A 27489-nucleotide genomic window follows, 5' to 3' on the forward strand; every position below is an offset into this window, starting at 1 on the left:
CTTCAGTTTCATTTACCTGCATCTGAGAAAATATTTAATTTTTACACATTTCTTAGGTTTTCCAGCCTAACTCTATGGCATGCCTCTGCCAAACGTTAACCATAATACTCACTACTATCTGTGATTTTTGCTGTGGTAAGTCATCCCTTTCGGATAGGGAGGGGGATTTCATACTATATTGGATAATTACTGACTACTTTCCATTATTCTTTCTTTTGGAGCTATGAAATCAATGGGGTTGCCCTAATTTGACAAACTACTTTAAAGCGTACACATGTACACTCGGAGTATGTAGTGACCTTTCAGCTCCAGGGGTGAGATGATAAACAGATTATCTAAATCCATGTCATGGCTCTAGGCCCACTTGTGGGATTATCTAAGCTGGGAACTGGATAGAAAAAGTGTGTTTCTGTTGGCTCTACTGGATCTCAGAAGCTTTCAATATAATCAACCATAGTATCCTTCTGAACCACCTCACTGCGATTGGTCTTCAAGGCACAATTTTACAGCAACCCTGGTCCCTCTTGAGTGATGCTGCAAAGTGGTCTGATTTATTGGCCAATGCCCGTGTCCCTCATAATGTTTAATGTACACATGAAACTGCTGGGAGAGGCTATCTGTAATTTTGAAACCGTGTCATCAGAATGCTAATGTTAACCAACGTTTTACTCATTTCTACTTAATCCCAGGTATGCTTTTTTGTGCTAAACTGGTATCTCACACTTGTAATGGGCTGGAACAAAGCAAACAAATTGAATCTTAACCTGAAAAGACAGGGGAGCTTGTTTATGAGAATAAAGATTCAGCCTGTGCTGGATGGGGTTATACGCCTGAAAATTCAAGTTAATGGTTTGCATGTTCTGGATTCAGTCCTGAGGCTGAAGGACCAGGTATCATCAATGAACCAGAACGTAGTTGCAGTTAAACCTAGTATGACAGCTGCATCCATTTCTGGTGATGTTTGACTTCCTTTGAGTAAATCTTGCCAAGCCAGTACTATGATAGGTTGAGCTTAAGTAGTTCACTTCAAGATGCGAAGCCACAAGAAAATATTTTCTGGTTCCCCTATTACAATGGAAACTCTTTGTGGAGTATCTACATTTATTATAGTATCCAATCCTTGAAACTACATGTATTGGCAAATGGGTAGATTTGGGGTCAATTTCAGGGATGCATAATCAATGAGGGCTACCAAAAATGAGGAAAGCCAGAAGTGTCTTTAGGGCTATGCTTGGCTTTGAAAAACTGGTGTTTTTTTTTTAGTGGTAATCATTTTCTTTTAAAATGTTAATGTTAAGCATTTTTTTAAAAAAAAGTTTTGTTCTCAGGTTATCTACTTACAGCCAGCAGACCATCCTCCCCATTTCAAATGGATGGTCCCAGTATATTTCACGATGGCAACATGTTACACTTAAACAAAACATTATCAACAGTTTCTTGAGTTATCAATCTTTGCTAAACATTTTGAGCCAGAAGCAAATCTAAAATTTGCAAATGTTGAATATATCTCACTAGGTCTTATGTTGTGGGGTCGCCATCTTGTTAATGACTGGGACCAAGGGCTCTTTGTGCCAGGAGAGGCATCTAGCGATAATCCTTTGAACCTCTATGTCCCACCCTTTCAAGTGGTAAGAGTTTCATTCATAGCTGCGGTGGTGTAATGGGTTAAACCCTTGTGCTGGCTGAACTGCTGAACTGAAGGTTGGGTTGCTGACCTGAAGGTACTGGTTCAAATCCGCAAGACGAGGTGAGCTCCCATCTGTTAGCTCTAGCTCCATGGGGGGACATGAGAGAAGCCTCTGGGCAATATCTCTGTAGACAGCCAATTCTCTCACACCAGAACCGACTTGCAGTATGTTCTCAAGTTGCTTCTGACACGATTAAAAAGAAGTTTCATACATGGATGATTTGTGGTTGCAGAGATACAGCATTTTCAAACCAGTTCCATCTTTTTGAAATACCTGTTCTTTTCATGAAACATACATACTTTCTTGTGTTGAAAAATGCTACAAAAACAGGCAGCTTCCAAAATACATCTATTTAAAATACTGTTTATTTGTGATTTAACATTAATTAGCATTACATCTATGAGCAATTTCCAACAACATTTATATATCTTTTTCCACAGGACACAGAGTTGGCTGGCTCATTCTTTATGCCAAAGCAAGTAAATAGAGGCATTAGCAAAAAAAAGGTGCAAATAGTTCACGGTTGCATTTTTAAAAAATATTTATGCACATTGCATTCATTTAGATATATTTTTTAAAGTTATGAAAAGCATAGTTCACAGGTTACTGTTTCTACATATGTTGTAATACAACACAAAAAATGTAGAACACAAAACAAAATGAAGCAACTTAGAAATTCCCACTATTTTTTTTAAAAAGAACACACTGATTCCAGTATTTTGAGATATCTAGAATATCATTTCCAGAGTCACTCCGGTGCTGCATTGTCACACTTACACAGTCAAAGCTAACCCAGCCTGTAACATGCTATAGTCATTTTTGGCATGCCAAACCACCCCCCGGCCATATTTAACAATCTATATACGGTATATATTTCAACTGGCAATCTGGAAGTCACATTGATATTTGAGTTGTGTTTGGCTTTTCTGGCTATTATGTAGAAAGGCAATGCAAAGGCCCTCCTGTTATTTTCCATGTTTTAGTGTGTATTTACAAGGTTCCTTTTTGTGTTTTTTAAAAAGTCCAAAGAAAAATAAAACTACCATTACAAAGGAGCAAGTGGTAAGATCAGCACCTAGTGCTACACTAATTGATTCTAAGATTCTTTGAGAAGGCAAAACTCAAATTTAAATGACCCTATTAACATCTCCTAAAAGGGACACTACTAGACATTATTTTATAATTTTAAAAATATGAAACTTGTTGTTCCATAAATTTGAATAAAAATACCCCCAAATCCATACCATATATTTTATGAAAAATAACCCACAAGCTACCACTCTCCTTAACTCCTCCTCTTTAGTCATTCATTTCACTTTCCCTTTTTTCAGTTTTGTCTCCTTCATTTGGTTGTGGGCCCTCCTAGTCAATAGTGCAACATGTATTCAGTTGTTCCTAACTTCACTACATTGGATCCAGACTCCATTCAAAGAAGTACATCTGTGGTACAGCACATTTCCGCTGTACCCAAACAGTTACATAGTGTCAACTGAACAACACTATTCTTCTCCCTGCTAGTGGGATCATTGCCACGTAAAGTGGCCTCCAGAATGTGGTTCCACAAGAATCACAGGTATGTGAGGTGTTACTGACCTGAGTGTGGTCAGTTATGTGTTGCTCATCAGCAACCCACTTCACACTAAGGGCCTGACATTCTGTGAGTTGAACGCCAGCCTTATGTCCAAGATGACACAAGATCTGGAATGAAAAGTCTCAAAACAAAGAGCAGAAAAACTCATTGTGGTTTCAACTTAACCAACAAGTCGCCAAGACTCTGCCTTGAGATTTTCTCTGGACTTGTGGCAGGAGTAACCTAGAAAGGCCAAAATGAAGCCGACACATGCCTTGAGCAAGCCGTATGTTAACAAGATATTTTTCTTCATTTGATAGCAATACCATGAGGAAAAAATATAGTAAGATTTAAACCTGAACCCATTTAAATTTATAAGTTTTCAACATCTGGTATCAGAGGCTCTGGATTCCTGAATTATATTTAAGTATACTCTACACCAAGCATCCTTGAATACGTTCTACTGTTAAATGCTTGGTTTTACATGCCTATAATATTTTATACTGAGTGGTATACAAAAATCTCAACATATAAAATTCTTTTTCTGTTTTGCCATAGTTAAACTAAGTTATCAATGTTAAGCGTATAAAATCCCCTTTATTGAAAAATAAGGGCTTTCTCCCTGCCCCTCCCCAACTGATAGAATAAAAAAAGTTTTCAAAAAATTATATCTTACTAAAATGAAATATTTGGCAAAGGTTATTGTTGATGAATGCAATCTTTACAGAGTCTGTAAAATTCCATATGCAATTCCTTTTACAGGTTCCCCCTCTAATATTATGTGCCAGTGTATAATAAACGACCTTACTCTTGAAAAGATGTGGTGAGAGGCACCCTCTGAGGCAGGGACGACACAAATGCTATGGTCAAGATCACAATACAAAGAAGTCTCATCCAATTACACAGTGAGGCAGTAGATTAAAACAAACAAACATTATCAGATAACTCAACAGCTACCTTAGTGAAACTGTGCTGAAGATATTTCGAATTGTGAAAAATCTCCATGTATAACTTGCTACCATAAGGGTATTTGAAATGACTATAGTGCTATCTTGGAACACCTGCCAGTGTTAATTTGTGGTGGAACTATTCAGTATTTCAAACCCTCATACTAATTAAAGAGATGAAATCTTTGCTTAATTAACAGAAAAAACTGATTCTATTTTTTCCAGTTCTGTACTTAGGTTAAGGCCCAGTTTCCCGCATAACCCTACCTAACTTGACCATGTTAATGGCTGACTAAAATGTGGACTAGAATTGTGCCAGGTAGCCTCAGGCTTCCACCTTCTCCTTCTTTTTGTTCTTTTTTAGGAACGATGGAGTACGGAATTTCTTCTTCTTCTTGGAAGGCGATTTGGAAGGAGAGCCTTCAGGAGAAAGGGCCTCCTCAATCTTTTCAGATGTCTTAATTGTAATCTCTACGTTCTCTACAGCAGTAGTTAACTGGCTGACCCTCTGTGCAAGATCCTCTTCTACGTCATGTGCATCTTCTTTGCCATTCATCACAACCGGGAGATCCATAGAGATGAGGTTAGCATCCTGTAGGTAATCATCATTATTTTCTGTAGAAAGACAAGAGGGAAATATTTAAAGCTTTGCCTCCTTGATTATTATGTGGCAACTCTGTAAAGTATATATTACCATAAATACTCATGTATAAGCTGAGGGGAGGTTTGAGCCAAATTTATGGCATTTTAATTGGCTTATGGCTAAGTTGAGGGGACTTCTGTGGAAAAGGGGAAATCATCAATACTGCTCAGGGGGCCATATGCCATTTCTCTGTCCAGATATTCAAAAGGCCAGAAGCTGTGGCATGGCAAAGAAAATAGAGGGGGGTTGGTGATTCTTTTTGGTTCTCTTAGGATAGACTAAGCCCTTGCCTTCCTTTTTCTGCTCAGGCAAGGAAAGGCTCCTTTTTTGAGAAGAGTTAAGGTACAGTACTCACACTGAACTGTAGATAAGTCGTTCCAGGTTTTTTTTGCCTAAAATATCTGGACTTAATACATGAGTATAAAGGGTAACAGTACGACTTTGGAATCAAGGTTTTCAGCAATGGCCTGCACACAACTAGGCCATTCAGATTGAACCTCTGCTTAGAATGTGATGCAGTGATAAGCTCACCAGAGCAACACCATGGCCTGTTGTAATTGCCTGGCATCATGAGCCAATGTACACAAATAATGCTGGGAAAGAAATGTGCTTGCTTTTTTCCAAAGCTTGAAATAGTTTTTTATCAACATAATATGGTAAACGATCTCTAAGTGACTTGACCTGGATGATTAATGAAATCACAGATAAAATCTATCCAGTAATTCATATAATTCAAAAATGGACCCTTAGGGAAGTTCTGATTAATCCAAATGGATTCTTAAATACATGATGCAATAAAATATATGATAAGGGTATTATATTTTCTTTGTCTCATCTAAATAATTAACGTTAAATGGCAAAGAAGTGTAGAATTGGCTCACAATATTGCAGAGGACATTTACACTGTGTACCTTCTAATTTGTCAGGGACATTTTGTGGGGACTGAGTTTGAGAGTTAATTTGTGAAACAGATGACCCATCATCTGAGAAAACTTCCTGATCAGCATCTGTTAGGACAAGAACTTGAGTTAGTAAAGCCATGCCAAAATAATGGAATGCAAAAAGATCAGTACACATTAGTGCATACAAAACACAAGCAACTTTGTTAGCACTGATCTGACCATGCTCAAGTTATCTCACGGAATTAGGTTAGATTACAAATTTCAAAGTATTAGTCAACAAAATTATTAACTATTATTAAATGTGCACAAAAGATGGCCCCAAATACTTAGAAGAAAGCATTCCATGAAAACACACTTTGGTTAAACCATGGAACTGTTGCTTACAAAATAGACAGAGCAATCTATGCAATGTTAGTGCTGGAAATGCTAATGTTAGGTAACAGTAAATTAGTAGTTCCTGTTAGACCTTATCGGATGCCTTGAATGGAGATGGGTGAAAAAGTTGGTTGAAATACAATACTTTTACCTTTGAATCTTTATGCTTTCAAAAATAAGAAATTGGCAAGTTAGAAGGCTGCTAAATGTAATGCTAAAATTGTAGGCAAGAGAACAGAATAATGACAAATGGTTTTGCTTACCTTTAAACCTATACTGTTTTTTAAAAAACATCCTGGTACCAATATCTAACTGCTTTCAATTACAATAAACCTTTTAAAAATGTGCTGACATGATCTGATACTACTATGTGAAAGTATATAAAGATGTGCACAGTATTTGTTCCTTCTGTTTCATTTGTATTTCCATTGTACTGTCCATTTGGATGGCACAAAACAGAAAGCCCCCCCCTCCCTGGGACAAAAACAACTCAAAACGAAAGGCAGGCAGGATCGGCTCCAAGCCTACTTTTTTGATCGATCGGCTGCAGGCCCAGGTGCATAGGCCCAAAGCCTGCACCCGTAGACCCAAAGCTCCCGGGCCTACGGGTGCAGGCTTTGGGCCTACATGCCCGGGCCTTGCAGGGCCTGCAGCTGATTGCCGAGTCAGGAGGACTCCTAACTCTGCAATTGGCTGCAGGTCGAGCGAGGCCCGGGCGCATAGGCCCAAAGCCTGCACCTGTAGGCCCAGGTGCTTTGAGCTGAAAGAAAACAGATCTTTCGGCCCCGAAGACAAAACAAAACGTTCTGACCCCGCGATTTCGGGAAGTCAGATGAAAACGAAACAGTACCCCACCAAAAGCCGAGACACGAAATGGGACTAGGTAAGTCCTGAATGCCCATCACTAGAAAGTAATACAATCACAGATCAGATGCCACCAAATGCTGCCATACTTTTTTATATGCACCAAGAATTTTCAGGTAAGGAACACACAGAATGATACTGTAGAGGAGATTGGTTCAAGGGGAGGTTTTTGGATGATGGACAGATGGAAACAGTGAGATGGAAGCAGGCTTAAATGGAGTAGGAAAGAAACAAAAGAAGCATGATTTGGCCCAGGAGAAAGCAGCCACCAGGTCAGAGGAAACAAGGAAAGGTTAGGGGCAAATATACTATGCCTCTGTCATTGAGAGATGCTGTAGAGATAAGCAAGGTGGTCCATAAGGAGACTGGAGTGGATAAAGTTCATGATGTAAATTGGTTCAAGTTTATAATGCAAAGAAGCAGTGGTCTGAACAGAAAGAGAGAGCTGTGTAAATTTGTGCTTTAGTAGTGCATTATTTTCACATTAAAAGGATGCAACCCACTTCTTTAGGTGTTCTGGTGCATCTAAGTAGTGGACTGAAAATTATGGAAGCTGATGGTAAAATAAACATATTTCAAAATTATTGATGTTTCAAAAATGAATGTTCTGGGACAGTGAAGACCCTGGTGTCAAAATTAGTAATCCTTCTGGGACCACAGATTACATTTATTAATCTCATATTTTAATCTTCATTGGTTGAAACAGGTTCTAAGATATAATTTTCAAAATTGTAATGGTCACGATGAGAAAAGAACACACAACTCCCTCCCATCTAAATAACTGAATGGAAGGGGCCATGGAGACTGATCCTGGTAACGGCTATGGATGGGGTGGTCTCCACATACATTCTTTTCTTGTACAAAGAACATGCAAGGAAGGAGCCTGGCCAATCAATTTTTTTCTGTGCCCGTAAAAGGTCTCCAGATGTACCGTATTTACCTGAGTATAATGAACCTTCAAAATTTTCCTCTGTTTTAAAGGCCTCGTGAATGAGGCCAGTTGGTAATCATGTGGAAGTGAGCCCTTGGGTGTGTGTGTATATGTGTGTGTGTGTGAGAGAGAGACAGACAGAAAGAAAAACCTTGAGGACTACCCCGGAGGCAGGATACGCAGCCAAGCCCTGGCCCAGGATGTAGTAAGGGAGACACTTCCTACTCCTTTGGCCACCTCAAATTTGGCAATATAATTTAGCCAAAAAAGGTCAGCATTAGACTCAAGTAAATATAGTACATACAAACATGTTGATAATGCATTCCAAAGAAAGACAAATGGACATGGATTAGGAAGTATGCAAGGACACACATATGTAGGAGGCATACAGGAATAAGAGTTCTTCCTATAGCACAAATGAGTAAACAAGAACTCTTAAAAATAATGTAGTAATACTGCCATTGATCGCTTAATGTAATGAAATGTACTTTAGAAATACATCTGACATTTATTTTCAGTCCTGTCATGCTGAACTGCCTTTGCCTAAAACCAAAACTGCTCCTGGAAACTGTCAGGTGCTCAGAAAGCTCACCCTCTATCCCTTGTTGTTTGCGTTCAATTGTCTTTTTGTACTCTTCCAGTTCCTTTTCTGTGAGATGGCTGAATGGGTTGGGAGGGGCTGGTGGAGCATGTTCATCTTCTTCAAACTGCATGGGCTAGAACAGAAAAATAAAATACTCCAGGAACTCCAGAAACAAACCCCAGTACAGGCAAACAAACAAGCCCATTAAATCCCCAAATTGAGCAGTAGTTAGTAGAAATATTGCTTAAAGAAGAATCTCAAAGACTAAAGCATTTAAAAGACAGCCATCAAGATATAAATTGACAGATAATTACGAAGACTTGGAAGCTGATTTAATTGGTATGCCATGCCAGTTTTAAGTCAAAAGGAAGTTTAGGTTGCAAATGTAAAGCTTAGAAAGCATGTTCAAATTCTTTTTAAAACTGCATTATAAAATAATGGTTAGAAGTTTCTATAATTATAATTCATTCATCCACCACACTGCCTCCCCACTTCTTTATTAGAACAAACTTTCAAAAAGCAAGGAGGTAGATGACTGCAGATACTACAAAGCCAAGTTCAAACACAAATACTGCACAGGTTTCATAGGTTTGTGTTTTTAGTCTGTGCAGTCGATATACTTACAGCACTAGGCTTTTTATCCACTACAATCCCGGCAAGCAACTGAGACTGTGGGCCTGCAGTCTTTAAATCAAACCGATTCTGCTCCCGAATCTGGTGAAGAAATAAGGCATTTTATGTCTCTATCTCAAAATCTCATTGAAACATCAGAGATTAAAGACCTAGGTATCAGAAAATAAATGCAAGGTCCAATCTACTGACTTACTGTTATTTGCTCTTATTCCTGATAGTACAGTCATAATGCTTGCTAATCCTTACAAATGTCAATACAGAGCATCTGAATATTTTTGTTTGAACATGCAGTTTGCAGTGTATATTCACAATAATTCAACATTAACCTTGTCTTACTTGTCTTTCTTCATATTCATATTTCTGACACATGGGTTTCCAAAGCAAAAAGTTAGATAAAACTCTTGCTTCTTATGCAATAAATGTACACACACACACACACACACACACACACACACACACTTACACTATAAATATTACAGTGCTTCGTATTGGAATGGAATTAATTATATATACGTTTTTAAGGTTTTTATAATGTGTTATAACAATGTTATTAATGGATCTGTTTATATTGTTTTGTTTTTATGATTGCATTTTGGGCATTAAATTTTGCTAATTTTTGTAAGCCGCCTTGAGTCCCCTCAGGTGAGAAGGGCGGGGATATAAATGTTGTAAATAAATAATAAATAAATAAATATTGGCAGATTATCAGTCTTGCACTATGCCTAGCCTAGAATATGTCTGTGTAACCTTATGCCGAGATCCAGTCTCACTCAATTTAATCTTATCTGTGCTGAAACCCAGATCTTGCAAAAAATTATCATCATTATTGGACTTCAGAAACTGGAATTCCCAATCAATATGCTATAGCTTCCCATTCTGACATTATGACTGGGCTTCAGGAAGAACGTAAAGACATTTGTGCGCAAACATTTAATGAGTAAGCAAATATTGACACGGTCTGAATTAAGATCTATGTACAAGGTTCTTGGAAGAATGGAATTAAGTAATTTATATGTTTGTAATGCTTTTTTAATGTTTGTATAATGTATTTTTACTGATTACTGTTAATGGTTTTAAATGTGTTGTTATTTTTATTGATTGTTTGGCATTGAATCTTGCCAGGTGTTGTAAGCTGCCTTGAGTCCCCTTGGGTGAGAAAGGCGGGGCAAAAATGCTGCAAATAAATAAATAAATATGTGCATTCGAGTTGTATGCGGACTTACAGCGACCTGATGAATTTAGGTTTTCTTACTCAGAGGTGGTTTTGCCAGTTCCTTTCTCTGAAATATAGCCTACAGCACCTGGTATTCATTGGCTGTCTTCTGTCCAAGTACTAACTATACTTGACCCTGCTCAGCTTCCAAGATTGGGTGGGATTTAGTGTCTTTAGAGTATTATTTTGCCCTCAAGTTGCCTGCTGACTTCTGGCAAGTCTGTTGGGTTTTCTTGGGTAAGGAATATTCAGAGGTGGTTTTGCCAGTTCTTTCCTCAGAAATACAGGCTAGCGGCCATCTGCCTAAGAAAGCTGTATGCCTAGAACTGATAATACTATTCTAAGCTGATGTCTGGGTGACATTGCTGAGTTGATCTTTTCCAAGTAAGGGATAGCATTTCTTCTGAACCAAGTTGCCTCCCTCAGGGTAGTGGCGTAGCCCTTTGATCACTAGCAGATGTGAAGTAAGACGTTCTCAGAGTTTCTGGATGAAACATTATGTATCTGGCAGAACAATCATTTCCCAGGGTGTAGCTCGAATTTGTATGAATATCAAAGAATACATTGGGGAGAAAAAGCAGCCAGCAGTCTGGACTTATAAAGAATCCCTTGTTATTATTCCTCACTGCTATTGTTAAGTATATTAGCTGACTGGGAACTAAGGCAGCCGAGAACAGCAGGGACCAGGCAAGCAGAACTGACTACCTCCTCCCCAAACACTAAAAAGGAAGAGGAAAACTCCAAACTACTGCAATGTTACAAAACAGAGTCTATAAAATGTAACATGAAGTGTTTCCTTTCATAATTAGGATGGGATTTTTGGGTAGGGCTTGAAACCATGGAAATATTTGAGGGCACTGCAGTCATCCCTCCATACCTGCAGGTTAAGCATTTTGTGAATTTGATTATTTGTGGATTAGTGTATAAATAGAATTGTGAATAATACTTTTTTTTAACCTGTGAGAACACTTCTCTAGGCATCTCTTGGTCCTCTGGCACAATTCTACATTGGAAGTTGAAGTAGGATCATGTGGGAGGACCAAGGGCTGTTCTCTCAACTAAAAAAAACCCCCAGCATTTGTGATTTTGATTTATATTCTCATTTTTTCCACTTTCGTGGGAGAACTGCACTCTTAACCCCTGCAAATGAGGGGGGGGGGGGGGCAAGCAGTAAACTGTTTTATTAGCAGTCAATCTAAACATAAAACTCTAGCATATTCAAAACAGTATGAAAACAATTTTAATGGCATCCAAAACAGGAAAATTTAACCACATTCCATTATTAGTCTGTTGCTCAGAAGTGAATGAAGTAGATCTATCATGGAACTTTCTGTACCTTATTCCTCTTTTGTAGTACATCGCTTGGGTTTGTATTCAGAGGGACAAACTGGTTTGGATCTTCAATTTTGATTGGGGTCCCTCCAGTAATTTTAGATGAATCTTCAGCTTTTATCCACTTGGATAATAAAAAACAAAAATGCAAAGTTATAAGAGGTTATGTTTAGGTAAAAGTTTGGAGTTAGTGATTCCAGAAGTCTGCAGTGAGTTCACACTTGTTCACATGGCTTCCAATTTGTACTCAGCTATGAAACTTTACTTCTAATTACTTAAGAGTGAGAAGCATGTAGTCCAGATGTTGCTGGACTGCAACTCCTATTAGTCCTAGTCAACACAGCCAATGGTGGGAAATGCTGGGACTTGTAGCCCAATAAAAAAAAATCCAAAAAGTTGCATATTTCCTATACCTGCAGTATAACATTTCATAAGGATATCAATGTTTAATGGTGCTTTAGTTTGGACAACTTTGTTATATTAAGTATCAGGGTGCTGGCATTCAAATTTCAATGTAGCAGGGATACATTTTAAACACTTGTAGGGCTTCCACTGCTAAAATACTATCCCAATAGAATAAACATAACACAGTATGCCTTAAGACACTACCTTGATAATGTTCCCACCTGTTTTTAAATATTCCTTTAGTTTGTCTCACTATCCTGCTTTCTGAGTACTCATTTTTAAAAAATGGAATTTATTAACCACCAGGTGGAGAACTATAACTGATATTTTGAAGTGTATGCTGCCGTCAAGTACATGATAACTGTCCTGCTATAAATAATACATAATTCTTTTAGACATGCTGTCTTTATAATATTGAAAAAGTGAAATACTCCTTTAAGAAAATAAACAGTGAAATACTCTTATCAAAAAAGCAAACATTCCCGTTTCTGAGTAGAGTGGGGAAAGGCCTTTTAAATGCCTGAGCAATAAAAAGACAGCAGTTAGGCAGGTGGCCCTCTTAAGGTGGTGCTGGCGCTTTGCCTTCTCTGCAAAATGACCATCGACTTATCCATGGGTTGTATCAAAATCCATGTTTGCTTTAAAACCTGCTCTCAACTTATACTTGAAGCCAACCTATGCACAAGTGTTTACAGGATAGGATTGATAAATTATATCAATTCCTTGCTTATGGGGAAAATTTAGAATCTGGATAAATCTTTGAGAACATGGCATAAAGTCTTCAAGAAGGCTAATCATTTAGTGCTGGTTATTAATGAAGCTGATAAACATGGAGAAATCAACAGTGATCAAGGATGAATATCGTCAAAAGACTGAGGCAACTTCAAGATGCTACATACTATCAGCCTACTGGGGGGGCTGATCTCAGAAAAAGGATTCCATGATCAATATGACAACTGAGGGTCACTATAGATGAGTTCACATTTGAGTTTCTTTTGAATCCCTGGGCACCTATCATTTACATACTACCAACACTATACAACCCCCCTCCCCGGTAATTTCTGGCTTTAGCTCTGTACTGGAATCCCCTTCCCATATATTGGCTTATTCCCCCTCAAGGACTTGAGTTGTGAGGGAAACTAAACACTTTATAAGTAAGACTGACAACATCATGATTCCAGGTGATGTAATCTTAGTTACCATACACCAGAATTCTCTGAGGTGACATGTGTGGGATAAATGAGTCTGCTTTAAGTTAACATATATCTTATCACCTCTCACTTGTTTCCTTTTGTAACTAGTGGGCTTCATCATTAAATATATATCTGTATATTTTCCAGGATTTCCAGTCATTTCTATTGCTATTGCCATGGGCAATAGTTTTGCATCCTCAGTGGCTAATTTGTTTAAGGCATCTTTTAAGGCTTTCTACATTGTCTAGCTTTCACAACCATACATATAAATAGGCAACAGAATAGTATTAACAATTATGACTTTGCTATTTAATATATCTTAATCCTCTCAATTTTGATTAATGATTGAGTCAAGGTACAAGAAATCTGTAATGTTTTTGTTAGTACTTTGATATTCTTTGCTGCTTTCTGCACATGATATGTCTTAAACTGTTGATGTTTCTCCCAATTTTCATGCCTGCTTCCTCAGAGTCTAATCCTATTTTCTCTATGATGTTTTGCATATAAATTAAACAGAACATATTTAGATTCAGTCTGACATAGATTTTCTTTTTTTAGAGAAGTTAAGCATTTTACGGGCAGAGAATGCGTTTTGTATGCTCATTATTGAAATCATCACTGTTGCCATGTAAGGCCTGAAATCCCAAGTCGTAGCCCCATTCTTTTAGGACATCACTACAAACAGCTTACTGTGGTTTTAGTCCGGGGACTTGTTTCACCATTCCGGGATTCTTCAGGAACATCCACTTTCAAATATGTATTGGGGGAGTTTAGCCACCTTGTCTTCTCCCGCTGCTGTTTTTGTGCTAAGAATTTAAGAGGGGAAATTGGGATAGAATCATCTTCAAAAGAGAAGGCAGTCACGGTGGCTGGGATCTCAACATCACTTTTGTGCCTTGGTTTTTCCCTTATTAAAGGTTGCCGATAAGCATATCCTGTTCTATAACCCTGCAAAAAATGGAATACAGGTCCAATTACTATACTTGAACATCACCAAAACCTTGATCATAACATTAATGCTAATTCGTTTGATTTTAAGTTCAAAATTTCACCCACTTGTGGATGCAAAATCAATGCCTTCAACATTAATTTAAACAAATAATAAAAGCAAAGTATAGTACAATCTATATTGTAGATATATAGTTCTGTGATTTCCAATCATACCAAAGGCACTCTACAAATTGGCCAAATGTTCTGATTATAAAAGGATGAAATATCCAATTTGTGAGTTAGTGCCATCACATACACTAGCCAGTTTGTAACAGTGTGCAAATTAAATATTTATATTTGCTACTGCAAGTGTAGGCAACAAAGTATACAGACATGCTCATCAGTGTAACAGTTTCAAGGTTTGCATTTGTTTTTCTTACAAGTACTGCTATCAGTGTTGAAGAGATACTACATGGGAGAAAGTGATGAATTTGCTGAGGAAGAAAAATATGTCTTTTCAATGTTTATGGGAGGAAAAAGAATTGTTTTACTGCACATAAAAGGAGGTAATTGCCTAGTTTGTACAGCAAACTTAGTATTTGTTCTAATCTGTCTACACTTGAGCCCTTCCCATGCCACCCATAGCAAGTTGGCCACTGACAGAACATGGCCTTTGCAATGATATTATCTCAGTTAAAGAATGCTCTTCCAAGGAAGACTTGCCTAGCACCTATCTTAATGTCATTTTGTGCCAGGAAACTTCTCCCCCTATTTTTGGGACATTCAGTTATATCTGATATACTTTAGGTTAAGATTTTCCCCTGACATTAAGTCCAGTCGTGACCGACTCTGGGGGTTGGTGCTCATCTCAATTTCTAAGCCGAAGAGCCAGCGTTGTCCATAGACACCTCCAAGGTCATGTGGCCGGCATGACTGCATGGAGCGCCGTTACCTTCCCGTCAGAACGGTACCTATTGATCTACCCACATCTGCATGTTTTCGAACTGCTAGGTTGGCAGGAGCTGGGGCTAACAGCAGGCGCTCATTCCGCCCCCCGGATTTGAACCTGGCACCTTTTGGTCCGCAAGTTCAGCAGCTCAGCGCTTTAACGCACTGTGCCACCAGGGGCCCCTCTGATATACTTTATTGAGACTATATTTATTTTTGCTATGCTCTTTCTATTTTACAATGTTAATTATTTTAAAACGTATTTTTAAAATTCTTATTTTTATTTATTTATGACGGAGTTAGTTTTAAAAAACATACTAACAAAAAACTTAAGAATTTTATAGAAGGTTAGGGGATACATGCTTGAATCCATCCATTGATATTAAAATAGTTGAGTGCAGTTGTACACAGAGATCGGAAACAACGTACCATGAATGCAGGCTAAACCTACTTTATAAAGGTCCCTGTTTATTGGAAAAAGAAGAGATATCACCATTTCCTTCTGGCACCATGCAGAACTACAAACGTACCAAGTTGTCCAGCATCCTCATCAGTGCTTCAAACTCGAGTTCCCCGACTTTCCATTTCACCTGAGAGGCCATGTTAACTCCTATTTCTGTTGCCACAAAGTGTGTGACTGGTTTATACTTCTGCAAATCTAGAGTGAGAAGATTGTCTATGCCGCCTGCAGCCAAGGCATGTACCTGTGACATAAAATTACTCAGTAATTAACACTCTTTACAAATAATATTTGAAGGCTCAAATTATAGCCTTCCTGCATTTTCCAGGAATAAACCTGTTGTTATGATTAGTCTTTTAGCAAATCAGAGAGAATGAACAATCTAAAGATTGAAGACTATACAGAACACCCAGGGGCTTTTTTACACCCATCCTGACTGCCCACACTGAAACTTTGCCCAACCCTAGGAATGGTAGATAGTTTAAATATGTCTCCACCCCGTAGTAATGAAAAAGCAGAAGTTACTTCCAGCTGTTATTGAGAATGGTGTGTAGTGGCGAAAATTAGCCCCCCGTTCCTGTTTAAAGTCTGGTTTAGCTAAATGCTGGAGTAAGAGCTGTAATTTTTGTGTTCTGGTGATGTTCCATCGATTAAATATACAGGTATCCTCTGCTTATTTGATGGGTTAGAGACCAGAGTACTGTCACAAAATATAGGAATAGGTGAAATGTAGAATCCACATATTATAAGCACAAATACCGTAAAAAAAAATAACTGCCCTTAATTTCTAAGAGATTCACCAGGAATGACTTCTATAACTGTATACAGACCAAATAAAAAGATGATGCCGACTCTACTCAAAGGTTAAAAAAAATCTGCACAGTTGCAAAGGGGGTGTGCAAACATAACAAAACAGCAAACCAAGTGTCAAATATACAGATTCTGAGTTTAAGTGAAAATAATAGTTCAAAAGCAGGCCACCAGAAAGTGGGGGTGTCAGCATTACATCTTCACTATACTCCATAAATTTCCTTTAAATAATTTCTTATCACCCATTGTTTAGTATGCATCCCCTAAAACACACATTGACTAACACTATAAGATTGCATTTAAACAGAATTTTCAAATATTTAAAATCTCTCACAAAAAATCTCTCACCTGTGTTTCACAAGCTAATTGCACATTATAGATGTAGTGGAAGGCTTCTTCTAATGTTTCTCCCAGTGCAACTACACCATGGTTTCTCAAGACCAGCACCTAAGAAATGGAGACACTCATAACTGACAGAAACTGGGCACATACTGGAAAAAATTAAACAAAAACATTAACTAGAGTAGAATACCTTACAGCTTGGCCCAAGAACTTTCTGAAGTTGAATTCGCTCTCCTTGTTCATCCAGAGATCCTTGATAATTGTAGTAGGCAATGTCCCCCAGAATAAGAGCCTCCTGAGAGATGGGTAATATGCCACACTTCATGGAAGAAACCTGTTTCAAAGAAATAAACGAAATTTGAAAACTACGTAAGATCTCAAGATATATATGCAAGCACTTATCCTGTAAATGAAATCCATAACTATTGGGTGGGCCAAAAGTCACAAAGGCACGTGATTTTAATTACTTTTTGCCCTGTTTTGGAAAAGATTTTACATATACTGTACTGTTCTATATATGCTGTATTTGATGTTATGGTATTTGAATTAAAAACAAAAGTAAAAAAAAGAATTATTCAGCATTGAACCCCCTTTGTGACTTCTGGCCACTATGTACAGTAGAGTCTCACTTATCCAAGATAAATGGGCCGGCAGTACATTGGAGAAGCGAAAATCTTGGATAATAAGGGATTAAGAAAAAAAGCCTATTAAATATAAAATTACATTATGATTTTACAAATTAAGCACCAAAACATCATGTTTTACAAAAAATTGACAGAAAAAGCAGTTCAATACACAGTAATGTTATGTAGTAATTACTGTATTTACGAATTTAGCACCAAAACATTACAACATTTACTACAAAAATAATGACTACTAAAGGGCAGACTGCCTTGGATAATACAGAACCTTGGATAAGTGAGGCTTGGATAAGTGAGACTCTACTGTATTTCAATACAGAAGGGCAAGAACTCCTATTCAGAAAAGAGCAATGGCTTTAGTGAGTTAACCTGTGTGACTGACTGACTGACAGATACTGAAGAAAGACAAGATGTTCCTCATTCCTATCCCCTGGGAAAACATAAAGGTTTGAAAGTCTGAAAGCTTTACACTATAATGATTATCATCATCGTCATCATCGTCATCATCAAGTACCACCTCCCTGCAGTAAAGAACTGGTGGGATCACAAACCTGCAAAGGTAATGGAAAATGAACACGCAAAGATACTGTGGGACTTCTGAATCCAGACTGACAAAGTTCTGGAACACAACACACCAGACATCATAGTTGTGGAAAAGAAAAAGGTTTGGATTATTGATGTCGCCATACTATGTGACAGTTGAATTGATGAAAAACAACAGGAAAAACTCAGCCGCTATAAGAACCTCAAGATCGAATTTCAAAGACTCTGGCAGAAACCAGTACAGGTGGTCCCGGCATACTGGGTGCCATGCCAAAAAGTCTCAGACGGCATTTGGAAACAATAAACATTGACAAAATTACAATCTGCCAACTGCAAAAAGCCACCCTACTGGGATCTGCGCACATCATCCGAAAATACATCACACAGTCCTAAAAACTTGGGAAGTGTTTGACTTGTGATTTTGTGATACGAAATCCAGCATGTCTATCTTGTTTGCTGTGTCATACTGTGTCGTTGTGTCAATAATAATAATAATAATTTTTATTTCTTACCCGCCTCACCCTGTGGCTTGAGGCAAGTTACAACACAATTAAAAAACACTACCATTGCAAATTTTTTAACAAATTTACATATACATATTTCTATAAAAGATCCACATTTAAACTGCATTTCTATAAAATACATATTAAAGTACACAAAATAGACATCAAACAAAGGATATGAGTTTAAGAAGGCAAAGACAAATATATTGCAGTTTGATGGGAAAAACGCTTTGGTACTGCATTCCTTAAAAACTACGCTTGTAAGTTATATAACCTTAGATTAAATTCAATGTTAGCTTCCTCTAGAGTTAGCCTGTGTGAAGGAGAGCCAGTGTGGTGTAGTGGTCTGAGTGTTTGACTAAAACTCTGAAAGAATAGGATTTAAATCCCTGTTCAGCCAAGGAAACCCAGTGGGTGACCTTGGGTAAATCACATTCTTTCAGCTTTAGGGGAAGGCCAAGGCAAACCATCTCTGAACAAATCCTACCAAGAAAACCTTGTGACAGGCTCACATTAGGATTGCCGTGAAGGTATGCAACCACCACCACCACCATCACCACCATCACCTGATGAAATCAATTAGCTATGTCTACTTTAGTGGGTTTATCCCAGGTAGGCCCTCCCCAGCAACATTCGGCAGGCCCCAACTCTGCTGGGCTTTAGGAAAACCCTAAAGACATGGCTATGTGCGCAAGCATTTAATGAGTAAGTACAACGATTTGACATGATCTGATCGATTGGTCTGAAAGATTTACGCATGAGGTTCTTGGATGAATGGATTTAAATATACATATGTTTTTAAATTTTGTATTGCTATTTGATTTGTATGTGCTGTTGATTTTAGTGAATTGTTTTGGGCATTGAATTTTGCCAATTTATGTAAGCCGCCTTGAGTCCCCTCAGGTGAGAAAGGCGGGGTAAAATGCTGTAAATAAATAAATACATAATTCTGAATCCAGCACTTTGATTATATACATGTATTACATAATATATACTTTATTTAAAATGATATAATCTACTAATTTTAAATGATAAGTAACATACACAAGGAAAACCTGTTATGTGAACATATTGGGCATAGAGAGTAATTTCAACCTGTATTTAAAAAAGAATGTTAAGTGAACCTTCTATTTTTAAACTATGTTGCACATATAATTGATTTCTTCAGGATATGAATCAGTCTAGAATTTCAGATTCTTAGCAGAGGTTCTGGTTCACATCCCACCTTCCTGAAAGGATATTTTGGTGAGTACCTGAGACAGTGCTTTCTCTATAGTGGCATCACATAGCAAAATTCCCTCTGAAGGTTTTCTCCATCCCTCTTGGGCTTTTGGCACTACAGCTTTGTATATCTTTTGCTGCTAAAACCCATGGTGGCCTTCTTGATTGGTTTAGGTATGTGTGTTTTTAAACTTTGTTTTGAAAATGCTGTTTTTGTTTTTTGGATAGTGTTTTTACTTTTTTAATCAGTTTTTACGGCCGTACATAATCTTAGATGTCCTCAGCCATGGGACAAAAATGAGTAAGTAAATAAGATGCTTCTATATCACAATACTTATCTGAGCAAGATATTATGATAAATATTAACTTCAATGAGCCTAATAGATTTTGCATACATTGTCGTCTGAATAAAGCAATACGCTCATTAGTTTATAGCAATATGGCAATCAGACAATGTAACCTGAACTAGATTTCTGTAGTACAAGCCTTGCCTTCTTTGCTACCCTGCAGCTTCAAGACTATGCATAACTAGAATTAGAATATCTTGGTGCCAGATTTATCTAATACATTGAGAATTCCTAACTTGAAAATATAGGCAAATCAATGCCGTCTTGAGTTGCATCTGCCACTATATCCCCCTATAATGTTGATCTTCAGTCACTAGAATGTGCAAGAGTATTTTCTTCCCTTTATTGATTTGTCTTCTCATATTTCACTGTATAATGTATGTTGTTAACAAGAATAAATAACAGTATGGTTAAAAGAGCAAAGCTAATATGATAGTCACATTATACTCATGAATATGAGAATTAAGGGCACATAATCACTTGACTCCTCTATATTGGTGTCAGCCTCAAGATGGCTCAACTCATTAATAACAAAACAACTTTTCAATTAAAGGTAAGATTGATTGAGAATACTGAAGATCCATGATCCATTTCAGTTTTCCTAGAGCTTGGAAAATTTATGATACAAATTACTCCCATGCCTGACTCTACAACAGTGTGCTTGCAAAGTAACCACAAATGTTGAAAAATCTTCTTTGTGTTAAGATTACTTACAGCTGCTGTTGCTGGAGTGTGTATGTGGATCACGCATCGCACATCAGGGCGCATGGAGTAGATAGCTGCATGAGGGCTGAATCCTGCACTGTCGATGCTTAGATTGGTGCTTCCCTGGTCAACCACTTCTCCTATGATGTTTACTTTTACCTGGAAGCACAAGTTAGGAAAATAAGTTAGGAAAGCATTTCTAATTATATTTGAGCCTTGGCTTTTATTAGATATTCAAGTGGAAAAACAGAAGAATGTATTACTAAGAGCACAAACAATTTCAGTTGATATTATACTTAAATTCTACTTAATGTGTTATACCTCTGATAAAAAAAACAAGCCTTCAGGAAGAAACCACAGAGTTCCCCAAGAGGAGTTCTAGATTTAAAGTAAGCCTTGAGCATCAAACCGCTCTGAAGAGTTTTAGATGAAAGCGAATAGGATCCTAATTTATGTGTAATTTCCAATGAAAATGCTTCAAATATGTAAAACCTAAGATGGACAGCATCCTGTGAACTGGTCCTCCCTGATCTGACTTAAGCTACATGCACACCAGACCCAGTTAGTACTTGGATAGGAGATCGCCAATGAACCCCAGGCTATATTTCAGAGGAAAGAACTGACAAAGCTACATCTGAGCATTCCTTAAGAAAACACTATGAAATTCATGGAGTCAACAGGTGGCTTAAGGAAACATAACAAAAGTACTGCATTTTCTATTTTATCACGAACATACCAAATTGGAAGCAGAAGCTTCAGAAAATGATAGGCCTCTTGGAATGATAAGGATGTGATCATGCTCTTTGCTTACTCTTACCTGGAAATAAACATGAAAACACTGTTGTTATATCATCAAAACAGTATGTTTAATTCATATGCAATTCAAAGGGTTCAGTGGGTTAAAAAAGATAAAGGAAGGAGGAAAATTTTGACTTCAGGATACTTACGGTGATATATGAATTTGGCAAGTGTGCCCATCCAAACAAATCTGTCACCCTATACAAGCTGGCTAATTTACAACGAATAAGTTTTTCTCCTTTAACAAATGCAGTGGTATCTATCCCAGCTAGATCATTGATGGCTGTGATCAGTCCAGTACCTAAAATAAGTTGTATGCATTTAATAATGATATTATTTCCAAGGAAAACGATTATAAATCACTAACAACATGACCTACAATATCGTAATATCTTTTAATGCTTTAAGCTTCTGAAAATGATTTTGAACAAGATTTCCCTTTTAAGTTGTCAATGAAAGAAAGTGCCTTAAGACACTACTTGAATTTTGACGGCACAATTTCATGCTATCTCTCTGTCTCCTGATGTAAGCTCAGAAAGAAGCCACTCCATTAACATTTTCCTAGCCTTTAATCAACAAGTAGTTTGGTATGATGAAACAGTCTCCAATACAGAAGAGAAAATTATTTCAAATTTCATTCTCCTTTCAAACTTTGATTTATTTTTGATATCATTTCTCTAAAGATTTTGCCACAATCATAAATCAAGCCAATGTAAAGAAAAGCAAATTAATAGGATAGGTATTCTATAAAAGAAAATCTTGGAGCTCTTATTAAATTGCATACTTACTTAGAGGGGAAGAGGAAAATCCTGCAAAAGAGCTTGCCATAATATAGTCAGCAATTTGCTGCAAGGCAAGCAATCCACTTGGGTTATTGCCTTTCTTCATCTGCTCTTGAATAAGCGATTCCAAGTCCTCCCGAAAAGCCTGTGTATGAAAGATATGAAAGCACCACTTCACATATCCCCTAAGAAAAAACAGTTACAAGTTTCTTCTTTCTAAAACTGATACTAATTGGTTGATTTTTTATGTTTGCTTCAAACCTAAAGGAGATTGTACTGAACTTCAATGAAGTGTTGCTTATTACAGATTGACTGTACGTTGGTTGCTGCTAATTTATTGCAGTAGATAGAGACCAAGAGAAGGAGCAGAGATTGTTTGGTAGAATATTGAGAAAGCATTATATTTCAGTATGCTTCCAGTGACGGAGTTCATGTTCAATAATAAAAATAATTACCAGTCAACAATTTCAATTTAACTAGTCTAACTAGAGAGTCATGTTTAGAAAGATCTTGAACTGGGCTTTCCTCAGTGTCCTTTGCTTCAGAAGGATTTTGAAGACTGGAAAAAGAAAACAAAACACACATATCTTTTCTTAGAAATGTGGTTGTTTTTTGGCCAATGAGTGTCCTTATATTTGGAAAAAGAAGTAAGGCAAGAGAGGGGGCCGAGAAGAGATCTCTCTGTGTAACTTATCCCAAAAACATCACTTTCTCTCACGCTGTTCTGTTCTCCTACTCCTAACTCCAATAAGCAACACATTTATATTATGCTATATTTTGTAACACAAGACTTGAAAACAGTTACATTCAAGTATTTGGAACTATCTCACAAACAGAACAGCTACTGTTAAAACATTGGAAAGCATTTCTAAATAAAATCAAATGTACAAGTTAGAAAGATAAGAATACTGTCTTTTCTTCCTAAATAAGCTGAATTCTACAGTGAAATCACAATAAAACCATTCCAATAAATATCTATGCATTTTAAAAAATTAATAAATGACTTTTTATATACTAAAGTGGGCTTCTACAGTTACAGAGGTAAGAGTGCAGTGCCCCTATAAAAGTGGAAAAATTACAAATAAAAAACAACACTTTTTTAAACCCAAGAGAACACCTCCCCAGGAATCTCTAGGTCAGTGGTTTTCAACCTGTGGGTCCCCAGGTGTTTTGGCCTACAACTCCCAGAAACCCCAGCCAGTTTACTAGCTGTGAGGATTTCTGGGAGTTGAAGGCCAAAACATCTGGGGATTCACAGGTTGAGAACCACGCTCTTAGGTCTTCTACTTCGACTTTATGTTTAACCTATGGCCATTTCCAGATGGCGCCTAAAGAGTCACACTGGAGGATCTAGAGATTTCTAGAGAGAACATTTTAATCAAATACACAAAAATCAAACCCACAAATGTAGAGGATTTGGAATTATAGTACATTACACCATAGTAATGTACTACAGCTGTTTTGTGCTAATTCTCTTGAAGTGAACTTTGGTGTGAGGCTCTATGATGCTGCTGAACTGCTTTGTCTTACTATAAATGTCAAGAGACATCAATTAAGGCTGGAAAGTTACTTTTGATAATCTCGTTAAAAGCAACCTTGTTGTTTCATCTCACAAGTGCATATTAGTTTTTTAGTACAGTATTTGCTGACATATATTGAGGTTTTTTTTTCCTTTTCTTGTTGTAGGAATCTATCTACTCTTGTTAAGTGTCTTCAGATATAAATATGGAGGATCAGGTAAATATTTGAAAGGCACCTGGGAAACCTATATCTGAAAAATCAGGTGCAAACACTATAAAGTATTGTCTACTTAATTTATATCATTCATCCACTTCTCTTCCTTTCCTACTTCACTTTATTATCTAAATCAGGTTTTGGAAAATATCTGAGTTACAGGTACTACATCTTAGAAGGCTGCATCACCCCACTGTACCTCTTTCACATCAACATTTTAAAATATACTCAAAAAATTAACTGTGTGAGATCTAGATGGGACTCTTCCATCTTTTATGTCTAAAATATCCTCCACTTCAAAATGTGGAAAAACTGCCCTACTTTTCCTAAAATGTGCTGGAATCATTATGAGTATTAATAATTATTAGCCTCAAACATGACCTTGGCTGGCTGCATAAGGTCTGATTTTTAGAGATCAGAAGAACAGAAGAAAAATCTTTCAACATGTGGTTTCCAATTATATTTATTTGGTTAGTTTGTATCCTACATTTCTCCATTGGCGTGACCAATGTGGCTTGGTTAAAAGGAAAACTTGGCTAACCTTACTGAATCAATGCTGGTGTCCAATATGGTGGGTACACGTGAATTACTCACAAATTGCCTAGTAGAGATATGGCTCCCACTGTTCCTGGGATTAATGTGTCTGAATACTAGGCTGTGCGGTCCCTCCCCCATCAGCTGTTCCTCATCTCTACTTTTTTCTCCAACTACAAATTATAGTTCAGAAGACTATTTATTTATTTATTTCATATATTTATATCCTGTCCTTCTCACCCCTGGGGTGGGGACTCAGGGCAGCCTCACAACCGGCAACCATTGGATGCCAAACACAACAATGATAAAACAATTACAATTAAAACAAAAAATTAAAACATCCATTATAAAAACATCCATTTAAAATTACATCAATTCAAAGTCATAATCCGAGGTCTGTCCATTGTTAATCACATAAATCAATTTCATTATTATCGCTTTAGTCTGCTTTATTGCTCTTTCTATGATGAGTTCCAGAAAAAAACTGGACAAGACCTAGAAAATAAGTACATAAATATAGGGAAATACTTTTCCATAAATATCTTGAAGACCCATCTATAAATTAATATCTTTGGAGCTGCAATCTCAAATGGAGCTTCTTTGAGCTCCTCAACACAGTGAAATTATATTCATTCCCATAGTTGTGTGTAGTGAATTGCACTATTAGCCATAAGAAGTAATAGTTTTAGCTGGCCAGATTGTCCCAGCTAAATTACATTTGAATGTTGACAACTAAACAAATAAAAATGAAATGAATACCACTAAATGTAATTCATCTAAATTTAGTAACAGCAAAAAAAATAATAATTAAAAAACCTTTTTTATAATATGTCTCTGTAAGACATTCTAAGTGGTCTGGCTATGAATACCATATTATTTAGTAAAACTATGGAGAAACCACAAATAAAGGGGTGATAAGTGGAAAATGTTGAAGAAAATAATCATCTAAAGTCTTAATTTTCTGCAATGGGACATTACTAAAACTATTAGATTACTCCAAGTCTGGAAAAAGAAAGGAGAGGTCAGGAACACGGGGAGGAAAATTTGATTAATTTTTGCTAGTACCAGTATAACAGATAATAAAGGCTCAGAGCTCTTACTCTCTGGAAATTGCTGATAACTAGATCTCACTAGCCAATCTAAAATTAGAGGTAACTAAAAGCTCTCCACACAACATTTTATGTAACACACAAGGAGCAGGGGGAGTCCCTAACTGACATGGAAAAAAGCAAGAAGGAACCAGCAAATGTCGTTTCTAAGGCATGGTCATAAATTACTTATAGATGTGCCATTTTCAGTTCTCTCAGCTTACCTAAAACTCCCATACATCTATTCACTCAAATATGGATTCAGTCAGAAAACTTTTTCCTATATTTTCTTTCCCACTAAATGCCATCACTTATTTTTGTTATCTATGAATCAAAATGCACTCTCTCACACACAAAACAATGCTTCTGTAAAGCATCCTTTCCGACCACTCAATATTTACACCACATGTATCCCATGCATTTCTTTTCAGACATATGTGCTAGGCATGTAAGGGGGCAACATAAATTCATGTGAATTTGGAAAGGGACTACCTCCACTAATAACTATCTGAGTGGAACTGTAGCCATATCAAGTGCTGCCTATATTGCACTGTTTGAATAGGTGGGAAAACAGTGTTGTTGAAGTGTGCTTTCAAGTTGTTTCTGGCTTATAGCAATCCGAAGGCAAACTTACCATTGTTTTTTGAGATAAAGAGATCTGCATAGGTAATACAGCCAGCCCTGAATAGGTTTTCTCAGATTTGAAGATACTGGATTTAACCACAAACAGGGGAATCCGAAACAAGAGCTGAGGGACTGATACTTAGCTCTTTGACCTCTAACAAAGGTAAAACTTTTTCATTTGGACTACAACAGGCAGGTTCTACCTATACAGTGCCATAATAATAATAGTAATAGTAACAACAACAACAACAACAACAATAAAATTTTATTTATATCCTGCCCCCTCTCCCCAAGGGGACTCATGGTGGCTTACAACAAGGAAGAATAATATAAATAGTAGTAATCACACAAACAAATCTGGAAAAATTAAATCAGAACAAAAAATCAAAAGAACAAATCATAATGCATAGAGAAGAGTAAATCACAATAAACAGGTTAAATATAACTAAAAAAACATCACTCATGAATATAAAACAATGTAATAATTAAACATGTAGTACACTGAAAACATCAAAAGACCTACTCTTGTTGATAAAGCAATACAATAAATGTTTTTTCCAAATGTAGTAGTACACAGACTACTTGACAAATTCAATATTCTTTGTTAAAGAAAGGGGCAGTTAGCTTCACATAGGACAGAGACAGCCTAGATTCCAAAATAAGTTATTTTACTGTTGCTAATGGAGTTTAAATTTGACTGCTCTTTGTCTCTGTCCTCACATGGCCAAGAAGAGAAGTCCTTTCTTCCTGCATTGAAGACCTCCAAACCAACTTAACTATAACATAAAACATCTGATACAAAATATAAGTATGTGGTTCTTCTAACACTGTCACTTGTATTCTTCTGTTTAATTCTTTAAAAAAATTATACAATGAAGAAGTGAAAGAAGCTTTGAAAAGTTACACTATGTGTTTTGTGGGTTTTGTTGTATCTTTATTTCAGTAATATTTCATAGCAATTTTGGGAGTAGCATAGACACTCAAGTTCTCTGAAGGTACCATATACTGTCTGATATCACAAAGCCAGCAGCTATGGGCTAGTTAAGTTCTTGGCTGGGGAATACCAAGGAATACTAGGTGCTGTATGCTGTACTTCAAAGTAAGGCAATGACAAATCACTCTTAATCTTGTCAAAGAAAACCTCATGCAATTGCTGTAAGGTGACTTGAAGGAAGATACACTGGCCAGTATGAAAATAAG

At 37.0% G+C, this 27489-nt stretch overlaps 1 protein-coding gene across 9 annotated transcripts in view; it reads right to left on the bottom strand.

Moving 5' to 3' along the window:
• Nucleotides 1–2035: 2035 nt before the first annotated feature.
• Nucleotides 2036–27489, bottom strand: part of add3 (adducin 3) — a 166219-nt gene continuing 140765 nt past the window's right edge. For 6 of the 9 annotated variants that reach the window (XM_008106613.3, XM_062976269.1, XM_062976270.1 and 3 more), the window contains 13 exons: nt 22316–22454; nt 21677–21828; nt 21466–21546; nt 20739–20888; nt 16960–17103; nt 16776–16874; nt 15688–15861; nt 13970–14227; nt 11686–11805; nt 9128–9217; nt 8513–8636; nt 5760–5855; nt 2036–4820 (listed from right to left, as the gene is read on the bottom strand). In XM_008106613.3, the coding sequence (XP_008104820.1) occupies nt 4531–4820; nt 5760–5855; nt 8513–8636; nt 9128–9217; nt 11686–11805; nt 13970–14227; nt 15688–15861; nt 16776–16874; nt 16960–17103; nt 20739–20888; nt 21466–21546; nt 21677–21828; nt 22316–22454 (1917 nt within the window). In that variant the 3' untranslated portion in view covers nt 2036–4530. Of the gene's footprint in view, nt 4821–5759; nt 6292–8512; nt 8637–9127; nt 9218–11685; nt 11806–13969; nt 14228–15687; nt 15862–16775; nt 16875–16959; nt 17104–20738; nt 20889–21465; nt 21547–21676; nt 21829–22315; nt 22455–27489 lie in introns of those variants that run through there. The other 3 variants (XM_062976271.1, XM_008106616.3, XM_008106617.3) reach the window with 3 other exon arrangements.

The sequence above is a fragment of the Anolis carolinensis genome, chromosome 3 (assembly GCF_035594765.1).
Source record: "Anolis carolinensis isolate JA03-04 chromosome 3, rAnoCar3.1.pri, whole genome shotgun sequence".
In the NCBI taxonomy this organism is placed as follows: Eukaryota; Metazoa; Chordata; class Lepidosauria; order Squamata; family Dactyloidae; genus Anolis; species Anolis carolinensis.